This window comes from Rhinolophus ferrumequinum, chromosome 4, assembly GCF_004115265.2.
Source record: "Rhinolophus ferrumequinum isolate MPI-CBG mRhiFer1 chromosome 4, mRhiFer1_v1.p, whole genome shotgun sequence".
NCBI classification, from domain to species: domain Eukaryota; kingdom Metazoa; phylum Chordata; class Mammalia; order Chiroptera; family Rhinolophidae; genus Rhinolophus; species Rhinolophus ferrumequinum.
This window is the reverse complement of record NC_046287.1, coordinates 96,801,415-96,824,962: the sequence shown is the minus strand read 5'-3', so window position 1 is coordinate 96,824,962 and position 23,548 is coordinate 96,801,415. Positions and strand designations below refer to the sequence as shown.

The window sequence follows — 23,548 nt, the reverse complement described above, 5'->3', positions numbered from 1 at the left end:
CACATCGGTATTTATGTACATGGTGTTCCTTTTGCTTTGAGTACTCTCCTCCCATCCTCCACTTTGCTGACTTTTGTTCATCTTTTAACATTCAGCAGACAAGTCTCTTCCGAAGGCTTTCTGTAACAACTCTCCCCACACTCCCCACCGCCATGCACGTCTGAGGTACATGCCTCTGCGTTGCTCACGGAGCCCAGTACATAGTCCATTTAATCCTCTCTGCCTTAAAATAATCATGTCTCTACTGTGCTAGACGATAAACTCCTTGAGAGCCGAGGCAGTCTGTTATTTTAATTTTGTATTCCCAGTGCCTGGTTGATAAGTTTGGTTGGACATATTAATGCTTCCGTATGGTATATTGGGGGAGCAGGGGTGCAGAGATGAAAAAGCAAATCTCTGGTATTGTGCCTGTGGTTTAGTTTTTTTTTTTTTCAAATAAGTATCTTCTATTATCTTATTTTTACTCCATGGTCGTGACATAATAGAACCTTATTATCATCTTTTGAGAGACATTGAAGCTGGAGGATTTGCAGAGTTGGAACTGTGGTTCTGTTTTTGTTTTTTATGTTTTTGTCTTTTTTTCCTATTTCCAGGTCTAGATTATTTCTGTATTAAGTTACTTGAGTAAATGGGTGACTGTAAGAAATTGGGGAATAGTTAGAAGAACCGGTAAATGGGTTTTGGAGGAAATAAACAGAAAAAAAACGAGCAGTCATGTCAGACAAATGTTAGGAATGCCTGATAGGTTGGCACCAAGATCCTATTTATATTTACAATATTTTCATACTTATTCCATATGGCCTCATGCCTTGTTCCATTTCATGACCAAAGACTCTTCAATAGACGTTTGTTTGGATTTCCCCTGAGTACCAGGTATCGTGCTAGATGGAGATAATACACAGATGAGTAAACTGAAGGAGCCCAGAGCTGTGTGGGGGCAGTAATGTAAAGAATACAGTCAGTTAGTATGACTGGTCCTCCTTCACATCCTGAGAATCGAGTTGGTGCAGGAGGCGGGTGGCACGTCGGGGGACGTCATAGTGGAGCTGGCACCTGGTCTGTCTCCAGCGTTCAGGGGGAGACTGCAGAATTCATGCCTGGAGGGATAGCATGTTCACACTGTCCATTTTAAAACAGCTTCGTGATGGTTTGTACTATTCATTACGGGGTAATAGTACCTCATGTGTAGGGAGAAATCCTTAGAAAAAGTAGCAATTTTAGGCACCAGCCTCAGGAGTTTGGATCAGCAGTCTTCCAGAGATGTTGGTGTAGGATTTGTGCCATGAGAATGTTCTTGGCCATGACTTCCAGCCTCTTGTCACACCACAGAGCCATGTTTTAGGAAGCCTTTCTCCCTCTCAACCCCACCCCTACCCTCGTTCAGGCCACCATCATGTCTCACCTGGAATGCAGAAGTGACCTCGAAAACCTGCCCACATCCATTCTTGCCTCTGCTAGGATTACAACACAATACTGCTAGGATTATCTTTCTAAAATATTATTTTCCCACTTCTTATCTGAAAAGCTTTCAAAGGCTTCCCCTTGTTCCTTGTGACAAAGACCAAAATCCTTAACACTTCCTGTGAGGCTCTTCATTATCCGGCTCCATTTTGTGGGTATTACAGAGATGCCCGGTACGTGGCAAGGCTGCATCCTGTTAGCTCTTCTGATTCTTATTGATAATCTCCTTCATTATTTCCCTTGGTCTTTCTCATGTTTGGGAGGCTGCTTGTTCTTTTCGTCCCTTAGATGTGGTGCGTGATGTCCTCCGCCAAACCCTTCGTCTCACTATGTCGTGTTCATCTTCCCACAGCCCGTCTGTGCTAACATAGTACTGAGCTCCTCGTAACACGCATACTTTTGTACCTGTTTCATCATTTATAATTATCCCGTTAGACTGAGACAAAGTCGGGGACCACGTCTATTTTTTTCTGTCTCTAGCACTCAGTCAGTATTGACCGACTGACAAAAGGCCTCTCATGTAATAGGAAGGATGTTAAGGTTAGAAAACTTAAATTCCTTTGGTAAGACCAGTGGTCTCTGCATTTGCTGCCAAGTTTAGCCCAAGGCACCCAAATACACAAACACCTCACAGAATTGTAGAGATGTACTTGGTCAAATAAATGGCACGCTTTTGGCAGAGGACAGGTTAGCTGTTCATGGAGCTGTTCTTTGAAGTTTGTAATTATTGGTGGTTACCATAAGCAAGTGGTGGAAATACAGGATAAAATCTCCCTTTCTTTTCATAAAGTCAGAATTAATGAATTAACTGTATACTTTGTAGAGATACTCTAAAACTTTGTAAAAATTAGATGTCTTCCCTTTCTTAACTCTTATCCAGAATATCTGAATATTATATGATGACAGCCTGTACAAAAAGCCCTTTGAGAGCTTATCAAATTGCTTTATTTCTGTTGTTGAAATGTAATTCACACATATAAAGTACATTCTCCTTTCTTTGCTTTCTTTCTGAACTAAGAGTCCCTGCCCTTATGTAGTTTGGATTTAGCTTGCATTGAAATGCATCAGTAAGTCTTAAATGTACCATATTTTGCTGTGTATAATGTGCACTTTTTTGCCCAAATTTGTGAGGGAAAAATAAGGATGCGCATTATATATGGGTAGGACTAATTCCGTGTCTATTTAAATGTTTTTAATTCTTTTATTTATGCTTATGAGTTAAAAGTGTAACTCTAGAAATCAGTAATGATATCTGTGTGTAAAATAATACCCTGGAATACCATAATCAGTTTTGTTGAATTTACGACAAACTTGCAATGATGAATAGTTCTTGGCTTTCTAGGATGCGTAAATATCGTAAATTTGTTACAGGTACATAAAATTTCTTGCTCCCTGTATCTGTTCTTGTGTTTTGTAGTTATTTGTTACATAAAATTTCTTGTACCATAATATGTTAAAAAAATAAATGCTGAAAGTCCTTTATAATACAAAAAATAAGTACCTAAATGTAAACAAATAAAAATTTGAATTAAAAATTAAAACGCAAGATTTTTTCCCTGAAAGTTTGGGCCAAAAACGTGGGTGCGCATTATACACAGGAGCACATTATACATGGCAAAGTATGGTATATTCTGCTATGTTTGGAGTTTTGTTTGTGACTTTTCTTTTACATAATTTGTTAAGACGCTACAAAACAGTGTTATCTTAAGATACAGAATAATTTTTGTAGCCATCATGTGAAAATTGTGACAATTCTGTTTTTTTCTAAGAACGGATTTAATTATATTCTAGCACAACAACTTCTCTGGGGATATTCAGGTATGATAACCTACTAAACGTGTTCATTTGTAGCCTGATGTTTTTGTTCATTTGAGTCTTTGAATCCTGTTTTTTCATTTACCTAAGTAGCTAGAAATTATGTCAACAATTTTTTTTTTCTGGTGGTAATAACTACTAAAGGAGAGAGGAAACTATTGATATAGGTATATAGGTGCTTGTAACACATACCACAATAAAGCCATATTTAAATGACTCGGAAACATTCATTTCATTGAACATTTAGTCTCAAATGAAAGAATTATGCTGAAATTGGTACATCAGGCTGTGGTATTTGAAGGGAAATTGTGAGCATGAGCACGCCTCTGTTATACGATGCACATAAATACTGAGGTTAAAAAGGACAGCAGGAATCAATTGTGGGGCTGTGAGGAGGAAGTGAGAGGACCTTTCGTGGAGCGTAGCGTGGTGTGGACTGTAGCTGAAGCTGGGACCAGCGGGCGGAAAGGAAAGTGGCTGATGCAGCTTTCATTAGGAACAATCGGCTGATTGTTCTTACAGTGCCTAGTGCGCCATTTTACTGTCTTTTTTTTAATAAAAAGTGTTTGACTCAACTTACACTATTTTCCCCCAGTTCGTGTTTCATGTGGAAACTTAGAGGATGCATTTGCTTTACAGAATTTTTTTTATGGTAATTAGTATTTTTGGAGTCAATCTTTTCTGTGAAGCAGGCTATCCTATATTGAAATTCATTTAGAAACTAAGCCATTGTTATACTGATAATTCATATAAATATTACAGTTGGTTTCTACCTTATATTAAAAGTGGCTTAGCATTCACAGCTACTATTATTATATACCCTTAAATCTTAATCAGTATATCTTACATTTTTAAGATCTAATCAGAGAGGAAAACAAAATCTTGCTAGAAGGGGGCTGCCTAGTGCCCCCAGCCCTAGGGCTCTGGGTTATATGTGATCTTTCCAGTTAGTGCGACCTATTCAAGATGGAAGCAAGGAAGGCAGCAGTGTCAGTGCTGACTTCTTGAGAAGATTTGGTCCCTAGTGCTATTTTGGAACCATCTTGGCTGCTCCATCCACGTTAGAGTGGAAGTTTCTGCTGCCCCTTCCCCCCCTTGCCTGCTCTGCTGCTGCTAGACTTGTGGGGTGCCAAAATCGAGTGCTTCCTTGGCATGCAGCTTTTCCTTCCTTCCTTGGTTGGGTCATTTTCTTTTCCTTTTGTCCTTTTTGTTTCTTTGAAGATCTGACTGACTACAGTTTACTGTTGAATTGGACCTTCACTTTATCACATATGTATTTACAAAGAGGTTTGGATATCTCTGCACAGTGGAGCATTGTTAGAACTCAGCCATCAAAGCTGCCGTTGCCCCTTTCTGTACAAGAAAAGTATAAAGAAACAGTTGCTGGACTTACAGGCTCGGGTCATCAGAGTGGTCAGCTGGCTGTGACTGGAAAAGTCTGGTCAAGGGTAGTAAACTCCCAGTTAATAAAAGCAATAAGGGCTGAGGTTCTTCAGTTCAGTATATTTTGAAATAGACTGAATATCCTGTTTCCATCCATGTTGAAAATCTTGCACAAAGTTAGTACTGAACGTAAACATCTAACTAAACATAAACAATAGCAACGTAGTGCAGTCATTCAATCATGGTTCAGCGTGTTGATGTTATTATTTTGGACTGATCTATATAGTAAAGCAAACACTACTCTTAGAAGAGTTATTTCTAAATTAAATAATATTTGATAATAGCTTAGATAAAACCTTCGTGTCTCTAGGAACACTTTCAGCGCTATATAGTTACCTTCTTTTGACAGTGCTGATAATTTTAAAGGCTAGGCCACAAACACAAGTCACGTATTAAAATGCTATCAGTTATTTCGCTGACACTGTTAGAATTGCTCTAGAATTTGAGTGGCTTTCTAACCCAGGACATGAAGACATTTTTCTGTGTTAGCATTTATACTTTAGGGTTCAAAGCTAAAGGCTTACATACAAAACAAATAAAAATCAGGACTTCAGATTGAATTGACTTATGTACTTAGAATTGTGTCTTACTACATTTTCTCTCTCCTTTATTTTCCGTTCTGTTTTTTTTTTTTTCAGTTGAGCATGACTGGTGTGTTAGTCGCATGCTACATGTGGTGTGTGTGTTTTATTGGCATTTTATTTATACATTAATATTAGATAATTTTCCTGAAGGTAGGTATGTGTTTTGTAAATTGCCAAATTCCATGCAAGGATATTGGAGAGGATTACCTACAAAATGCATGTTATGTGGCAGTTATTAACATAGAACATAGTGTGGTGTGTATTTTTTGTTTTCTGAGTGTTCTGAACTTTAATTTCTAACTCGTTTTGTATCTTTGATATTATATCCTTGCCTTAATTATGATTTGGATATTCTGTTATTGTTTCTTTAATTCAGTAAGCATTATTTTAGAACACTATCTTTAAAAATTAATTATAAAAATTATATTCTAATGGGACTCACAGATCAAGGAGGCTCTACTAGTCAGACTCCTGACAAGATTTTATGACTTACCCTAAATCATACAATGTAGAAACTGAAGATATTCAGAATTTAGGTATTGGTAGCTTTGAAAAGTTGTGAAAATGTGCCCTTGTTTAAACTTCTGTGGCAGTAATATTAAAAGGTCTTGTTGCAACAGGAAAGGTAATTTTCCTGGTGAAGGTAAAGTCATCTTCCTGATGTGTAAGATTGAAATAAGGATGTCCTTCCTTGGTAAAATACAATGATATACAAGTGTCAAGGCGTTTGAGGTGCACCCTTTCTTATATCTTTTTTCAAAATTAGTCTTTTAAGAGTCTAGAAATTCTATGTGCTTAGAAAGAAAATTGAATGTTAGTTTTCCAAAGATTGAATATGAGATGCTATTTCTCTATATGGACAAATACATACCTATAGGTATATAATGTTATTTTTAAAATTTTGTTCCTATTTGTATTATAAATACTCTGAAACACAAAATGCACTTAGAAATAAAATTTTATTTTCTAAACCAGTGGTTAAAAATCAGCTAAAGCCTTTTTCCGCAGACAAAATCTTATCAGTCTCTTAGTCTATGAAACATCCTGGAAGTGGTGCTGCTGGGTGGTGGAAAACCCCTACCTTCTCAGCGCTGTCCCTCTGCTCCTTTGCTTGGCCCTGAAGCATTTCTGCAAAAACCAGGGCTCTGAAGAGCACACTTATTTCATAGGTAGTTAGTTGCTAGTAAGCTACTCTAGAAAACTTGGGAATATGCTCCCTACTGCGCCATGTATGCAGAGCAGTCTTGAGACCTAGAACCTCAACCCCATTTTTTTTCCAGATGAGAGAATTCAAGTCCTAGAAAGATTAAGGGACACCTAACTTACACTTCTAGTGGGTGGTTGAAAGGAAACTATGAAAGTTTCCTTTCTGTCTCATCACAGAAAGTGTTGTTCAGCTGAGGCTGAGACTCCAGCCTCTGTCCTTACTTCATGCCCTTCTTGTTACCCTCTGTAGTCATGTGGCTCCTGGAAACATGAGAAAAGAGATTCATGTTGGGTTTGCTTAGAAATCACTTACCCCGAAATAAAATGGTACTTATTTAAACTTTATCCACTTTTCTTTGGTGCTTTTATTTATGGACAAATAACCACTAAAAATTATTTTTCATGTTGATTCCATTTGTAGAACATTATAGGGTAATTTTTAAAACACATGTACATGCATTTTATGTATTTATTTACGCACTTTCCAGAGAGAATTATTTCTCCCATAGATTCTTATAAATATGGATTTGATTCTCTATCATTATTTAAAAATTATTTTAGCACCATTATGCTGAATTTTTCCATTTTTACAATGTACTTAAAACTCTTAAAAGGACTTTCTAATGCAATCTAATTGGCAAGAATAGAAAAATAAGTAAGTTGTGGTAGAATTAAATTATATGTATTTATAATATGTCTGTATATGATTTACAGGAAGACCATGTACTCAGCTGCAGCTTCTAAACCCAGAACGATTTGCACGTCTTATCAAAGAAGTAATGAACACATTCTGGCCTGGCAGAGATTTGATCGTTCAGTGGTATCCATTTGATGAAGACAAAAATCACCCATCTGTTTCATGGCTCAAAATGGTTTGGAAGAATCTCTATATACATTTTGCAGAGGACTTGACTTTATTTGATGAGATGCCACTTATCCCTAGAACTACACTAGAAGAAGGTCAGACATGTGTGGAGCTCATTAGACTCAGGATTCCATCGTTAGTCATTTTAGATGATGAACCTGAAGCACAGCTTCCAGAATTTGTAGCTGACATTGTACAGAAACTTGGAGGGATTGTCCTTAAAAAATTAGATGCCTCCATACAACATCCACTGATTAAAAAATACATTCATTCACCATTGCCAAGTGCTGTTCTGCAGATAATGGAGAAGATGCCATTGCAGAAATTGTGTAGTCAAATAGCTTCGCTACTTCCAACGCACAAAGATGCCCTGAGGAAATTCTTAGCCAGTTTAACTGATAGCAGTGAAAAGGAGAAAAGAATAATTCAGGAATTGACAATATTCCAGCGAGTTAACCATTCATCTGGTCAGGGAGTTTCCTCTTACACAAAACTGAAAGGTTGTAAAGTCTTGCACCATACTGCCAAAATTCCGCCAGCTCTGCGACTTTCTATTTCAGTGATAGACAGTAGTGACGAAGCCACTATCCGCTTGGCAAACATGTTGAAAATAGAGAAGTTAAAGACCACTAGTTGCTTAAAGCTTGTTTTAAAAGATATTGAAAATGCATTTTATTCACATGACGAGATAACACACCTTATGTCATGGATCCTTGAGAATCTAGCCTCTCTTAAAAATGAGAATCCAAATGTGCTTGATTGGTTAATGCCATTAAAATTCATTCAGATTTCACAGGAACGGATGGTATCAGCAAGTGAACTCTTTGATCCTGATATAGAAGTACTAAAGGACCTCTTTTATAATGAAGAAGAAGCTTGCTTCCCACCTTCAGTTTTTACCTCACCAGATATTCTTCACTCTTTAAGACAGATTGGTTTAAAAAACGAAGCCAGTCTCAAAGAGAAAGATATCGTGCAAGTGGCCAAAAAAATTGAAGCCTTACAGGTTAGTTCTTGTCCAAATCAGGATGTTCTTCTCAAGAAAGCCAAAACGCTCTTACTGGTTTTAAATAAGAATCATACCCTGTTGCAGTCATCTGAAGGAAAGATGACGTTGAAAAAAATCAAATGGGTTCCGGCTTGCAAGGAAAGGCCTCCAAATTATCCAGGCTCTTTGGTTTGGAAAGGAGATGTCTGTAACCTTTGTGCACCACCGGATATGTGTGATGCAGCCCATGCAGTGCTAGTTGGCTCAGCACTTCCTCTTGTTGAAAGTGTCCATATAAACTTGGAAAAAGCTTTAGGTATCTTCACAAAGCCTAGCATCAGTGCTGTCTTGAAACACTTTAAAATTGTTGTTGATTGGTATACTTCAAAAACTTTTAGTGATGAAGACTACTATCAATTCCAACATATTTTGCTTGAAATTTATGGATTCATGCATGATAATTTAAATGAAGGGAAAGATGCTTTCAGAGCCTTAAAATTTCCATGGGTTTGGACTGGCAAAAAATTTTGTCCCCTCACCCAAGCTGTGATAAAACCATTCCATGATCTTGACCTTCAGCCTTATTTGCATAGTGTGCCAAAAACCATGGCAAGGTTCCACCAATTGTTTAAGGTCTGTGGCTCAATAGAAGAGTTGACATCAGATCATATTTCCATGGTCATTCAGAAGGTATATCTCAAAGGCGATCAAGACCTCAGTGAACAGGAAAGCAAACAAAATCTTCATCTTATGTTGAATATTATCAGATGGCTATATAGCAATCAGATTCCAGTAAGCCCCAACACACCAGTTCCTATACATCATAGCAGAAACCCTTCTAAACTTATCATGAAGCCGATTCATGAATGCTGTTACTGTGACATCAAAGTTGATGACCTTAATGACTTACTTGAAGATTCAGTGGAACCAATCATTTTGGTGCATGAGGACATACCCATGAAAACTGCAGAATGGCTGAAAGTCCCATGCCTGAGTACAAGATTGATCAATCCTGAAAACATGGGATTTGAGCAGTCAGGACAAAGAGAACCACTTACTGTAAGAATTAAAAATATTCTGGAAGAATATCCTTCAGTGTCAGATATTTTTAAAGAACTACTTCAAAATGCTGATGATGCAAATGCCACAGAATGCAGTTTCATGATTGACATGAGAAGAAATATGGACATTCGAGAGAATCTCCTGGACCCAGGGATGGCAGCTTGTCATGGACCCGCTTTGTGGTCATTCAATAATTCTGAATTCTCAGATTCAGATTTTGTGAACATAACTAGGTTAGGGGAATCTTTAAAAAGAGAAGAAGTTGACAAAGTTGGAAAGTTTGGTCTTGGATTTAATTCTGTGTACCATATCACCGACATTCCCATCATTATGAGTCGAGAATTCATGATAATGTTCGATCCAAACATCAACCACATCAGTAAACACATCAAAGACAAATCTAATCCTGGGATCAAGATTAATTGGAGTAAGCAACAGAAAAGACTTAGGAAATTTCCTAATCAGTTCAAACCATTTATAGACGTGTTTGGCTGTCAGTTACCTTTGACTGTAGAAACCCCGTACAGCTACAATGGAACTCTTTTCCGACTGTCCTTCAGAACTCAACAAGAAGCGAAAGTGAGTGAAGTTAGTAGTGTCTGCTATAATACAGCAGATATTTACTCTCTGGTGGATGAATTTAGTCTCTGTGGACACAGGCTTATCATTTTCACTCAGAGTGTGAACTCAATGTATTTGAAGTACTTGAAAATCGAGGAGAGCAATCCCAGCTTAGCGCAAGATACAGTAATAATTAAAAAAAAAATTCTGCTCCTCGAAAGCATTGAATGCCCCTGTCTTAAGTGTTTTAAAAGAAGCCGCAGGGCTCATGAAAACTTGCAGCGGTAGTCATAAAAAGCTTCCTACTGATGCACCAAAGTCATCTTGCGTTCTTCAGATCACAGTTGAAGAATTTCACCACGTGTTCAGAAGGATTGCAGATTTACAGTCGCCACTCTTTAGAGGTCCAGATGACGACCCAGCTGCCCTCTTTGAAATGGCTAAGTCTGGCCAATCAAAGAAACCATCAGATGAGTTGCCACAAAAAACAGTAGAATGCACCACGTGGCTTATATGCAGCTGCATGGATACAGGCGATGCTCTAAAGTTTTCCCTGAATGAAAGTGGAAGAAGACTAGGACTGGTTCCTTGTGGGGCAGTAGGCGTTCTGCTGTCTGAAATCCAGGACCAGAAGTGGGCTGTGAAGCCACACATTGGAGAGGTGTTTTGCTATTTACCTTTACGCATAAAAACAGGATTGCCAGTTCACATCAATGGGTGCTTTGCTGTTACTTCAAATAGGAAAGAAATCTGGAAGACAGATACAAAAGGACGATGGAATAACACCTTCATGAGACACGTCATTGTGAAAGCTTACTTAGAGGCACTCAGTGTCCTCCGTGACCTGGCCATCAGTGGGGAGCTCATGGATTATACTTACTATGCAGTGTGGCCTGATCCTGATTCAGTTCACGATGATTTTTCTGTAATTTGTCAAGGATTCTATGAAGATATAGCCCATGGAAAAGGGAAAGAACTGACCAGAGTCTTCTCGGATGGATCTACGTGGGTTTCCATGAAGAATGTGAGATTTCTAGATGACTCTATACTTAAAAGAAGAGATGTTGGTCCAGCAGCCTTCAAGATATTTTTGAAATACCTCAAGAAGACTGGATCCAAAAACCTTTGTGCTGTTGAACTTCCTTCTTCAGTGAAGTTAGGATTTGAAGAAGCTGGCTGCAAACAGATACTGCTTGAAAATACATTTTCAGAGAAACAATTCTTTCAGAAGTGTTTTTTCCTAATATTCAAGAAATTGAAGCCGAACTCAGAGATCCTTTAATGAATTTTGTTCTAAATGAAAAAGTTGATGAATTCGCAGGAATTCTTCGTGTGACTCCGTGTATTCCTTGCTCTTCGGAGGGGCATCCTCTGGTTTTACCGTCAAGATTAATTCACCCTGAAGGCCGAGTTGCAAAGTTATTTGACACTAAAGATGGACGATTTCCTTACGGTTCTACTCAGGATTATCTCCATCCTATTATTTTGATTAAACTAGTTCAGTTAGGCATGGCGAAAGATGATATTTTATGGGATGACATGCTTGAACGTGCAGAGTCAGTAGCTGAAATTAATAAAAGTGATCATGCTGCTGCTTGTCTAAGGAGTAGTATCCTGTTAAGTCTTATTGATGAAAAATTAAAAATAAGGGATCCAAGAGCAAAGGATTTTGCTGCCAAGTACCAAACTATCCCCTTCCTTCCATTTCTAACAAAACCAGCAGGTTTTCCTTTGGACTGGAAAGGCAACAGTTTTAAACCTGAAACCATGTTTGCAGCAACGGACCTCTATACAGCTGAGCATCAAGATGTAGTTTGTCTTTTGCAGCCAATTCTAAATGAAAACTCACATTCCTTCAGAGGCTGTGGTTCTGTGCCATTGGCTGTTAAAGAGTTTTTGGGATTACTAAGGAAGCCAACAGTTGATCTGGTTGTAAACCAGTTGAAAGAAGTTGCAAAATCAGTTGATGATGGAATTACATTGTACCAGGAGAATATCACAAATGCTTGCTACAAATACCTTCATGAAGCAATGATGCAAAATGAAACCACTAAGCTATCAATTGTTGAAAAGTTAAAGCCCTTTAGCTTCATCCTAGTTGAGAATGCCTATGTTGACTCAGAAAAAGTTTCTTTTCATTTGAATTTTGAAGCAGCACCATACCTTTATCAGTTGCCTAATAAATATAAAAATAATTTCCGTGAACTTTTTGAAAGTGTGGGCGTAAGGCAGTCATTTACTGTTGAAGATTTTGCCCTTGTTTGGAATCTATTGATCAAGAAAGAGGAACAAAGCAAATAACAGAAGAAAATTTTCAGCTTTGCCGGCGGATAATTAGTGAAGGAATATGGAGTCTCATTAGAGAAAAGAAACAAGAATTTTGTGAGAAAAATTATGGCAAAATATTATTGCCAGATACTAATCTTAAGCTTCTCCCTGCGAAATCTTTATGCTACAATGACTGTCCCTGGATAAAAGTGAAGGATACCACTGTAAAATATTGCCATGCTGATATACCCAGGGAAGTGGCTGTAAAACTAGGAGCAGTACCAAAGCGACATAAAGCCTTAGAAAGATACGCGTCCAACATCTGTTTTACAACACTTGGCACTGAATTTGGACAGAAAGAAAAACTGACTAGCAGAATCAAGAGTATCCTTAATGCCTATCCTTCAGAAAAAGAAATGTTGAAAGAACTTCTTCAAAATGCTGATGATGCAAAGGCCACAGAAATCTGTTTTGTGTTTGATCCTAGACAGCATCCAGTGGATAGAATATTTGACGATAAGTGGGCCCCACTGCAGGGGCCAGCACTTTGTGTGTATAACAACCAACCTTTTACAGAAGATGATGTCAGAGGAATTCAGAATCTTGGAAAAGGCACCAAAGAAGGAAATCCTTATAAAACGGGACAATATGGAATAGGATTCAATTCTGTGTATCACATTACAGACTGCCCTTCTTTTATTTCTGGCAATGACATCCTGTGTATTTTTGACCCTCATGCCAGATATGCACCAGGAGCCACATCCATTAGTCCTGGTCGCATGTTTAGAGATTTGGATGCAGATTTTAGGACTCAGTTCTCAGATGTCCTAGATCTTTATTTGGGAACCCACTTTAAACTGGATAATTGCACAATGTTCAGATTTCCTCTTCGGAATGCAGAAATGGCAAAAGTTTCAGAAATTTCATCGGTTCCATCATCAGACAGAATGGTCCAGAATCTTTTGGACAAACTGCGGTCAGATGGGGCAGAACTTTTAATGTTTCTTAATCACATGGAAAAAATTTCTATTTGTGAAATAGATAAAACTACTGGAGCACTAAATGTGCTGTATTCTGTAAAGGGCAAAATCACTGATGGAGACAGACTGAAAAGGAAACAATTTCATGCATCCGTAATTGATAGTGTCACCAAAAAAAGGCAGCTCAAAGATATACCTGTTCAACAGATCACCTATACTATGGATACTGAGGACTCTGAAGGAAATCTTACCACATGGCTCCTTTGTAATAGATCAGGTTTTTCAAGTATGGAAAAAGTATCTAAGAGCGTTATATCAGCTCACAAGAACCAAGATATTACTCTCTTCCCACGTGGTGGAGTCGCTGCCTGCATTACTCACAACTATAAAAAACCCCATAGGGCCTTCTGTTTTTTGCCCCTCTCTTTAGAGACAGGATTGCCATTTCATATGAATGGCCACTTTGCTCTAGATTCAGCCAGAAGAAATCTGTGGCGTGATGATAATGGAGTTGGTGTTCGAAGTGACTGGAATAACAGCTTAATGACGGCATTAATAGCTCCCGCGTATGTCGAATTACTGATCCAGTTAAAAAAGCGGTATTTCCCTGGTTCTGACCCCACATTATCAGTTTTACAGAACACGCCTATTCACGTTGTAAAGGACACCTTAAAGAAGTTTTTATCATTTTTCCCAGTTAACAGGCTTGATCTACAGCCAGATTTTATTGTCTAGTGAAAGCGCTTTATAGTTGCATCCATGAAGACATGAAACGTCTTTTACCTGTTGTGCGGGCTCCAAATATCGATGGCTCTGATTTGCACTCTGCAGTTATAATCACTTGGATTAATATGTCTACTTCCAATAAAACTAGACCATTTTTTGACAATTTACTACAGGATGAATTACAACACCTTAAAAATGCAGATTATAACATCACAACACGGAAACAGTCGCAGAGAATGTCTATAGACTAAAGCACCTGCTTTTAGAAATTGGTTTCAACTTGGTTTATAACTGTGATGAAACTGCTAATCTGTACCACTGTCTTATAGATGCAGATATTCCTGTTAGTTATGTAACTCCTGCTGATGTCAGATGTTTTTAATGACATTTTCCTCTCCTGATACTAATTGCCATATTGGGAAGCTGCCCTGTCGTCTCCAGCAGACTAACCTAAAACTTTTCCATAGTTTAAAACTTTTAGTTGATTATTGTTTTAAGGATGCCGAAGAAAATGAGATGGAAGTGGAGGGACTGCCCCTTCTCATTACACTGGACAGTGTTCTGCAAACTTTTGATGCAAAAAGACCCAAGTTTCTAACAACATACCATGAATTGATTCCATCTCGCAAAGACTTGTTCATGAATACATTGTATTTGAAATACAGTAATATTTTATTGAACTGCAAAGTTGCAAAAGTGTTTGACATTTCCAGCTTTGCTGATTGTTGTCCTCTGTGTTGCCTCGTTGAATATAAGACCAAAAATTGTACAAAGTGGAAAGACAATTTTGCAAGTGAGTCTTGGCTTAAGAATGCATGGCATTTTATTAGCGAGTCTGTGAATGTGAAAGAAGATCAAGAAGAAACAAAACCAACATTTGACATTGTTGTCGATACCCTGAAAGACTGGGCATTGCTTCCGGGAACGAAGTTCACTGTTTCGTCCAGTCAGCTTGTAGTTCCTGAAGGGGATGTTCTGCTTCCCCTAAGCCCTCTGCACATTGCAGTTTTTCCAAATGCCCAAAGTGATAAAGTTTTTCATGCTCTCATGAAAGCTGGCTGTATTCAGCTTGCTTTGAACAAAATATGCTCCAAAGACAGTGCATTTGTTCCTCTGTTGTCATGTCACACAGCAAACATTGAGAGCCCACAAGCATTTTGAGGGCTTGTACATTATATGGTCCAAACTTCAACATTTAGAACTGAAAAGCTAGTAGAAAATGACTTTGAAGCACTTTGATGTATTTCAACTGCAATTTGAGTCACTTGATGTCCCAAGATGACATAAAAAATTTTAAAGTCACTTCCATGCTACAAATCCATCAGTGGTCGCTACATGAGCATTGCAAAATTTGGAACGTGCTATGTACTTACAAAAAGTATTCCTTCAGCTGAAGTGGAAAAAATGGACACAATCGTCATCATCGGCATTTCTTGAAGAAAAAATACACTTAAAGAACTATATGAGGTAGTTGGTTGTGAACCTGTAGATGAGCTTGAGGTATATTTGAAACACCTCTTACCAAAAATTGAAAATCTCTCATATGATGCAAAATTAGAGCATTTGATCTATCTGAAGAATAGATTATCAAGTATTGAGGAATTGTCAGAAATCAAGGAACAACTCTTTGAAAAACTGGAAGGTTTATTGATAATCTATGATGCTAACAGTCGACTGAAGCAAGCAAAGCATTTCTACGATCGAACTGTGAGAGTTTTTGAAGTTATGCTTCCTGAAAAATTGTTTATTCCTAAGGACTTCTTTAAAAAATTGGAACAACTTATAAAACCCAAAATCAAGTTGCATTTATGAACCTCTTGGGTGGAATTCTAAGGAATATTGGGCTAAAGTACATACTTTCTCAGCAGCAGTTGTTACAGTTTGCTAAGGAAATCAGTGTGAGAGCTAATACAGAAAACTGGTCTAAAGAAACATTGCAAAATACAGTTGATATCCTTCTCCATCATATATTCCAAGAACGAATGGATTTATTATCTGGAAATTTTCTGAAAGAACTCTCTTTAATACCATTCTTATGTCCTGAGCGGGCCCCTGCGGAATTTATTAGATTTCATCCTCAATATCAAGAGGTAAATGGAACACTTCCTCTTATAAAGTTCAATGGAGCACAAGTAAATCCAAAATTCAAGCAGTGTGATGTGGTCCAGCTGTTATGGACATCCTGTCCCATTCTTCCAGAGAAAGCCACACCTTGAGTATCAAAGAACAAGCAGTAGTGACCTTGGTCCGCAAGAACAGCTTGAACAAGTCTTAAGTCTGCATAATGTAAACCTGGATCCCCTCTGACAAGGTATTAATAACTGCAGAAACCTATGCAACATAACAACTTTGATGAAGAAATGGTGAAAACGAGAGAAAGGTCTTAAGGTAGCTATATGAATTTCTCAGTGCAGAAAAACGGGGAGTTTCGTTTTCAGCCTGCGGGGGGTTGCTTTTGTGATGGTAGAAGATGGCTGGAAACTTCTGAAGCCTGAAGAGGGTAGTGATAAACCTGGAATATGAATCTGATTTCAAACCTTATTTGTACAAGCTACCCTTAGAAACTTGGCACCTTTCATCAGTTGTTCAAACATTTAGGCACTGAAGATGTTATTTCAAACTAAACAGTATGTTGAAGTGTTGAGCCGGATATTCAAAAGTCTGAAGGAAAACAGTTAGATCCTAATGAAATGCGTACAGTTAAGAGAGTAGTTTCTGCTTGTTCAAGAGTCTGCAAAACGATTCAGTCAAGGTGAGGAGTGATCTTGAGAATGTCCGCGACCTTGCACTTTACCTTCCAAGTCAGGATGGCCGATTGGTGAAGTCCAGCATCTTGGTGTTTGATGATGCACCGCATTACAAAAGTAGAATCCAGGGGAATATTGGTGTGCAATGTTGGTGGATCTTAGCCAGTGCTACTTAGGGAAAGACCACGGATTTCATACGAAGCTGATAATGCTCTTTCCTCAAAACTCAGGCCTCGTTTATTGAGCAGTATACTTGAAGAGCAGTTAGATGAAGAGACCCCCAAGGTTTGTCAGTTTGGAGCATTGTGTTCTCTCCAGGGAAGACTGCAGTTACTCCTGTCTTCTGAACAGTTCATTACAGGACTGATTAGAATTATGAAGCATGAAAATGATAATGCTTTCCTGGCCAATGAAGAAAAAGCCGTAAGACTTTGCAAAGCCCCTAAGAGAAGGATTAAAAGTGTCCTGTTTGAAAAGCTTCAAACAACATTAAGAGTTAAAGGTTTTAATCCTATTCCCACAGTAAAAGTGAAACTTTTGCTTTTTTGAAGAGATTTGGTAATGCCGTCATCCTGCTCTACATACAACATTCAGACAGTAAAGACATTAATTTCCTACTAGCATTAGCAATGAACACTTAAATCAGCAACTGACAATTTGATTTCTGACACTTCGTATTAATTGCTATGCCTGGATGCAATGATATTTACAGAATCAGTGAGAAACTTGACAGTTTAGGAGTGAAATATGACTCTTCAGAACCATCAAAACTTGAACTTCCAATGCCCGGCACGCCAATACCTGCTGAAATTCATTATACTCTGCTTATGGATCCGATGAATGTTTTCTACCCAGGAGAATATGTTGGGTACCTTGTTGATGCTGAGGTGGTGATATCTATGGGTCCTACCAGCCACGTATACATATGCAATTATTGTACAAGAAGTTGAAAGAGAAGATGCTGACAACTCTAGTTTTCTAGGAAAGATCTATCAGATTGACCTTGGTATAGTGAATATAAAATAGTTAGCTTCTCGATCTGTATAAATTTTCAAGGCCTGAGGAAAGCTCTCAAAGCAGAGACAGTGCCCCGTCGACAACCAACCAGCCCTACAGAGTTCTAGCCCCTGGAATACGGAGCATTCCTTCTCTTTTCTCTGGTAAAGAGAGCCACAAGACTCATCTTCAAACATCATTCCCCCAAAAAGCTTAAGTGAATTCTTTACCAGAAATTCTAAAAAGAAGTGAAACAGTGGTGGAGCAAGCTTGGAAGCTTCCAGAATCTGAAAGAAAAAAGATATTAGACGGTTGTATTGAAATGGCACCCTGACAAAATCCAGAGAATCATGACATTGCTAATGAAGTTTTCAAACATTTGCAGAATGAAATCAGCAGATTAGAGAAACAGGCTTTTCTAGATCAAAATGCAGACAGAGCCTAAGGCGGACATTTTCAACATCAGCATCCCTGTTCAGTCGGACAAGTACTTCATTTCAGAGATTTATACTTCATGGAATCAAGAAGCAACAAGCCATAAATCTGAAAGGCAACAACAAAATAACGAAATAATGCCAACCTTCGGCCGGACAGACTTACTCTCAAAGGTTTCTTGTTCCTCCCACTTTCAAGCAGTTGGTATCCAGTTGAAGCACGTAGATGGTTAAGACAAGCGAGAGCCAATTTTTCAGCTGCCAGGAATGATCTTCATAAGAATGCCAATGAATGGGTGTGCTTTAAATGTTACCTTTCTACCAAATTAGCTTTGATTGCTGCTGACTATGCTGTGAGGGGGAAGTCCGATAAAGATGTAAAGCCAACTGCCCTTGCACAAAAAATAGAAGAATATAGCCAGCAGCTTGAAGGACTGACAAATGATGTCCATACGTTGGAAGCTTATGGCGTTGACAGTTTGAAAACAAGATATCCTGATTTGCTTCCTTTCCCACAGATTCCAAATGACAGGTTCACTTCTGAGGTTGCTATGAGGGTGATGGAATGTACTGCCTGTATCATAATAAAACTTGAAAATTTTATACAACAAAAAGTATGAAAATACTTGAAGAAAAAAAGTAGAGCTAGATCTTGAATGTGTTGTAGCACAACCTTCTGTAAGCTCCGTTGCCTCTTACTTAGGAATTGTGAAGCACATTGCAGATTGTTCGGGAGGAATTTTGGAGTTGTCATGAACATGAATATTGACAGACAACCTTGACCAACTCTAAAAGGAAATTATTTTGAAGACGGTGGTGAACTGCAAAATTGATAGATGTGTTTGAATGGCTAGGATGGCACATTATTAAACTGCACTTTATATAACCAAAGCTTAGCAGTTTGTTAGAGAAGAGTCTGTACGTGTCTCCAGTTAGGATGAAGTTAATTTTGTGTTTTTTAACATGGTAATTTTGAAGGGGCTAATGAAACACTGGACAGCTCATTGGTTTAAACGATTAAGGGGAGTCTTGGAGTTTTATCATTTCTTTAAGTGGATGCTCTTGGATGTGCTGTTTTCTTATCAGCTGGATCTGATTATGAATTTGTTGCAATTTTACATCTTAAATACTCAGTACATTTAAAAAATGGTACCGTATTTTAATCCTGAACATTACTTGATTAAGAGTATGCAGACAGTTCTTAGGGTGCACTGAGTGCACTTTACATCTTTATTTTAAATGTTTTTTACACCTTATGTTTACAAGCTTCCTCTTTCATGAAGATAGCATACAGGAACTTAAAATGGTGGCAGTTCTTACCACAGATGTTAATATTGCTTCTAAGAACTGCTTACCAAAACAACTGTATCAGTCAGAACATTTGCTTTATGTTTGTTTGTACATGTTTTCCACAAATGTTATAATTTATATAGTGTGAACAGGATGCAATCTTTTGTTGTCTAAAGGTGCTGCAGTTAAATCTTCCATCTTTCAACATGGCACTTAGTGGGGCTTTTTGGATTTCACTTTGAAAACATGAAAAATTGTAAAATCATTGTGACAATAACCAGTAATTATAAACAGAGGAATTATCAGTTGTATTTTCTCCATGAATGAATTCAGAACCTGAAATTTATTTTCCTCATGTTTGAATGTCCTACCATAGGTATTTAAACATATTTTCTTTTGTAGACTGTAAAAGAAAGGTAATGACAATTAGTTTATACAAGTATGCTGGCTGTAATGATGCTCAATATAATATTTTATGCAATTAAGGGCTTATGGAACATATTAAAACTTTTTTACTTTTATTGGTAATAAGGAATGTTTGCACCTCCACTATTCTATTGCTTCTGGATGTGAAGCCGTGTGATTATTTCTGCTATTAAGTGCCATAATTTTAATAAAGCAAATGTACATATGAAATCATTGTAACTGGTATTTCCTGAGAAATAGTTCACTGAAAATCAAGCTTCATATCTTCCTATATATAAGTTTCAATATGTGTGTATATGTCTGTTTATTGGAAATACTAGGATGGGATATTTCCTATATATTTTTATATTGGAATTTTAGTAAATTTTTTTGATTGAATATAAAGTATGAGGTTTATTAGGTGCTTATTGATTTAATTAAGAGTTGTGTTTCACCTTTTAAAGGAATGAGATTATAGTGCTTCCCTGAAAATAAGACCTAGCCGACCATCAGCTCTAATGCATCTTTTGGAGCAAAAAGTAACATAAGACTTGGTCTATTTTAATTAATATAAGACAGGTATAATATATAATATAATATAATATAATATAATATAATATAATATAATAATAATATAATATAATAACGGGTCCTTATATTAATTTTGCTCCAAAGACGCATTAGAGCTGATGGTCCAGCTAGATCGTATTTTTGGGGAAATACAATAGTTGGTATATATGGTATGTATATGTATTTGGAAATACATCATGAAATACGGTTCTTCTGTAGGTACAGCCTGACTTGATATTTTCCTTGCCTCAGGAGAGGCTTCGTGTTTGGAGCTAATTCACACTTGAGCCCTAACAGATAGGAAATGTTCCTCTTTATACCTGAGGTTCAAAGTTAGGCAGACCACACTAAGAGTTCTCTGTTCTGGGGACCACCCAAACTGGGTCTTCAGCTTTCTGGGCCTTTCTTAAAGAAGTGCTTCCTACTTTGAAACTCAGATTTAGCACTTGAAAGATATTTTATTGCTTTTGGACTTTAAAAACGTACATAGAAGCCTTGTCAGGCCTTGTGATAGTTAATCTAGTTGGGAGTTTTGTGTCTTATTCTAGACTTCCTTTTTTTAAAAACTTACAGGTTCACAAATCCATTATAGGGAACCCTTGCATTCAAATGTATATTCAGAATTTGTATTTAGAAAGTTTTTAAGGAAGCATTCCCATCTGGGTTGGGCAATACCCTTCAATCAAACACATTCCTATTTTTGCAGTGACTCTATGAATATTCACACTAAATTAAATACATAGACCTGATAAATAGCCCTCATCTAAATTTAGGTCAGGTGGTGCCAGCAATGGTTGCAGATGACGTATTGGAAAGTGTTCATTTGTGAAGAGTTTTTTGATTTTAGAATTCAGCGTAAGGAATTTTGGACCGGAACTCATTTTATTTTATGCTTTTTTTTTTTTTTTTCCTTTCCTGTTTTGTTGTTCGTATTAGAGGAAAATGGAGACTATCTGGCGGTTTGTAGAGGAGCTGCTCTTGAGTAGCATGCAGTGTAGAAAGGGGTTGGAACTGACATCCCCGCAGCCAGGAGGAGCAGGCTTTGTGCTGCCGATGGCAGAGGGATAAAAATGTCCCCAGCAGGATGGCTGAATTGTTCATAGCCCCGTGAGGAAACTAGTGAAGAACTTGCACAGTCCAATTAGTTTAAAAACTAGGGGCGGGCAGTGGGGAGTGCTGAGAGCCCAAGCACGATGTTGGTGAAAGTTCAAATCGGTGTTTAGTAAACAAAAGTTTGTTCCCAGGTCTGAGTTGAGGATAGTGGGGTTTGTCTTCTGTTAGTGCCAGTCCGACGTTTCTGTACATCAAATGTTTGTAGATGTCAAGGATGAAATGTGTAGTGCTGGGAGAAAATAGGAATTACACGAACTTTTATTTGTCATGTATTAACCAGGGTTCTACCAGAGAAACAGAACCCATAGAAGATATATATATATACCGGGGGTACCAAAAAAATGTACACATTTTAAGAGATGTTATCTATGTATTACTTTTCCAAGTAGAATTACGGTACCAATGTGTAGTATGACGTTCGCTCCAAAGAGGGCGTTCATCAAATGAATGCTAGCGTCATTCATTGTATTACAATTTTAATACAGTTTTTTTCCTGTCATAAAATGTGTATACATTTGTTTGGCACCCTCTGTAAATTCGTAAAGAGATCTGTTTCCAGGAATTGACTCGCGATCGTGGCGGCTGGCAAGTTCGCAATCCACAGGGCAGGCCTACGCAGGCTGGAAACACTTGGGCAGGAGCTGAAGTTGCCGTCAGCAGGTGGAATGTCCTGAATCTTTGGCTTTTAACTTTTTTTCCATTTATCTTATTTTAACAAATGTGGCTTAGAATAGTGCCTGCTGAGCACTCTGAAGGTATTATGTCCTTCATTGGAGATAGGGAGGTGCCACCCAGAAACCGGTGAGACTTGTCTACTTATATTCTAGAACTACTACTTGTACACTGAAGCCAAACTTAGACTTTATTTTAAAATAAGAATTATGTGTTTAAAATGTATGCTGCTTTCTCTTCTAGTTGGTAAGTGGCTTGGCAAGTACCCTCATTGACTGTGAATACAAAGCCCGGATCTCTTAAGAAGACAAAATTGAGGTTGCTCTGTCTAGTCAGTTAAAAATTTGTGTTTTACTTACAATGCCCTTAGACCTTCTTGTTCCACCTGCTTGTTTATACTTGATACAAAGTGCATTCAGTTTTCAAAGCACAGTGAACTTAAAGTGGAATTTGAAATATGGACGAGACTGCTAAAGCTAAATAAGAAGTGACGTTTCAAATTGGGGGAGAAACTATATAAAGCAGACGCCATCTGATAGCCTTAGTGTGAGGGGTTCTGCCCTTTCTGAGAGTAGCTTGCACCCTCCTCACTGTTCCCCAAAGGAGTGGAGATTGATCTGGTGGGTGAGTTGGGGCACAGGACCTGAGTATGGGTAGCTCACCCCTCCCCATTACCTTGAATCAGCTGCCTTCAGAGCAAGGTGCATCTGCCCACTCTCCTCCGTGTACTGAGCTGTGGGAGCCGGGAGCCTACAGTTCTGCCCAGGACGGGGGAAGGTCGTGCATTTATTCATCATCTGTCAAGTCTCAGGAAAGCTGATATTTTGATCTTTATCTTTTTTATTCATGTCTACTTCTCCGTTTGGACATTGGAAAAGAACTAAGGGTTATCACTAAAATATCAACACTCAATGGTTTATAACTGCTTAGTATATAGGCATGTCAGGTATATACCTCATTAGATAATATTCATAACCATGACCTTGGACCTTGAATGAAAATTTAAATTATGTTGTATAATGTATTTTAGAAGGTAGGTTTATGTAATACAATTTAGACTACAGCCTATCTAGAAGTTTCCATTCTAACAGGATAAATTCCTCATATCACTCTGAAGAATGCACTCTGGAAAACTATCCTGAACAGCTTTTTTCACGGTGATTTCATATAGCAAAGGAGAAAAAAAATCCACACTTTTATTTAAAGTTTCTGTTCTTCATACTATCTCCTTGATTCGTTTTCTTTACTTCACTTTATCATCTCAGTCCCTTTTTTAGACATGTACTATGAGAACCAAGCTAATTTATACCGTGTTTCCCCGAAAATAAGACCTAGCCGGACAATCAACTCTAATGTGTCTTT

General features: G+C 37.9%; 1 protein-coding gene across 1 annotated transcript in view; it reads left to right on the top strand.

The window, feature by feature from the left end:
• SACS (sacsin molecular chaperone) overlaps positions 1-20,105 on the top strand; it is an 83,846-nt gene extending 63,741 nt beyond the window's left edge. Inside the window, 34 exon segments of the mRNA XM_033104216.1 lie at positions 7,224-10,180; positions 10,182-11,208; positions 11,211-12,242; positions 12,245-13,954; positions 13,957-14,178; positions 14,181-14,330; positions 14,333-15,190; positions 15,193-15,245; positions 15,247-15,360; positions 15,362-15,407; positions 15,410-15,787; positions 15,790-16,192; positions 16,194-16,306; positions 16,309-16,332; positions 16,335-16,381; positions 16,384-16,458; positions 16,460-16,522; positions 16,524-16,577; positions 16,579-16,615; positions 16,618-16,674; positions 16,677-16,847; positions 16,850-16,924; positions 16,927-17,220; positions 17,223-17,338; positions 17,340-17,382; positions 17,385-17,588; positions 17,591-17,620; positions 17,623-17,709; positions 17,712-17,735; positions 17,738-18,142; positions 18,145-18,171; positions 18,174-18,274; positions 18,276-18,340; positions 18,342-20,105. Of these exon segments, the coding sequence (XP_032960107.1) occupies positions 7,224-10,180; positions 10,182-11,208; positions 11,211-12,242; positions 12,245-13,954; positions 13,957-14,178; positions 14,181-14,330; positions 14,333-15,190; positions 15,193-15,245; positions 15,247-15,360; positions 15,362-15,407; positions 15,410-15,787; positions 15,790-16,192; positions 16,194-16,306; positions 16,309-16,332; positions 16,335-16,381; positions 16,384-16,458; positions 16,460-16,522; positions 16,524-16,577; positions 16,579-16,615; positions 16,618-16,674; positions 16,677-16,847; positions 16,850-16,924; positions 16,927-17,220; positions 17,223-17,338; positions 17,340-17,382; positions 17,385-17,588; positions 17,591-17,620; positions 17,623-17,709; positions 17,712-17,735; positions 17,738-18,142; positions 18,145-18,171; positions 18,174-18,274; positions 18,276-18,340; positions 18,342-18,756 (11,477 nt within the window). The 3' untranslated portion in view covers positions 18,757-20,105.
• The last annotated feature ends 3,443 nt before the right edge of the window (positions 20,106-23,548 follow it).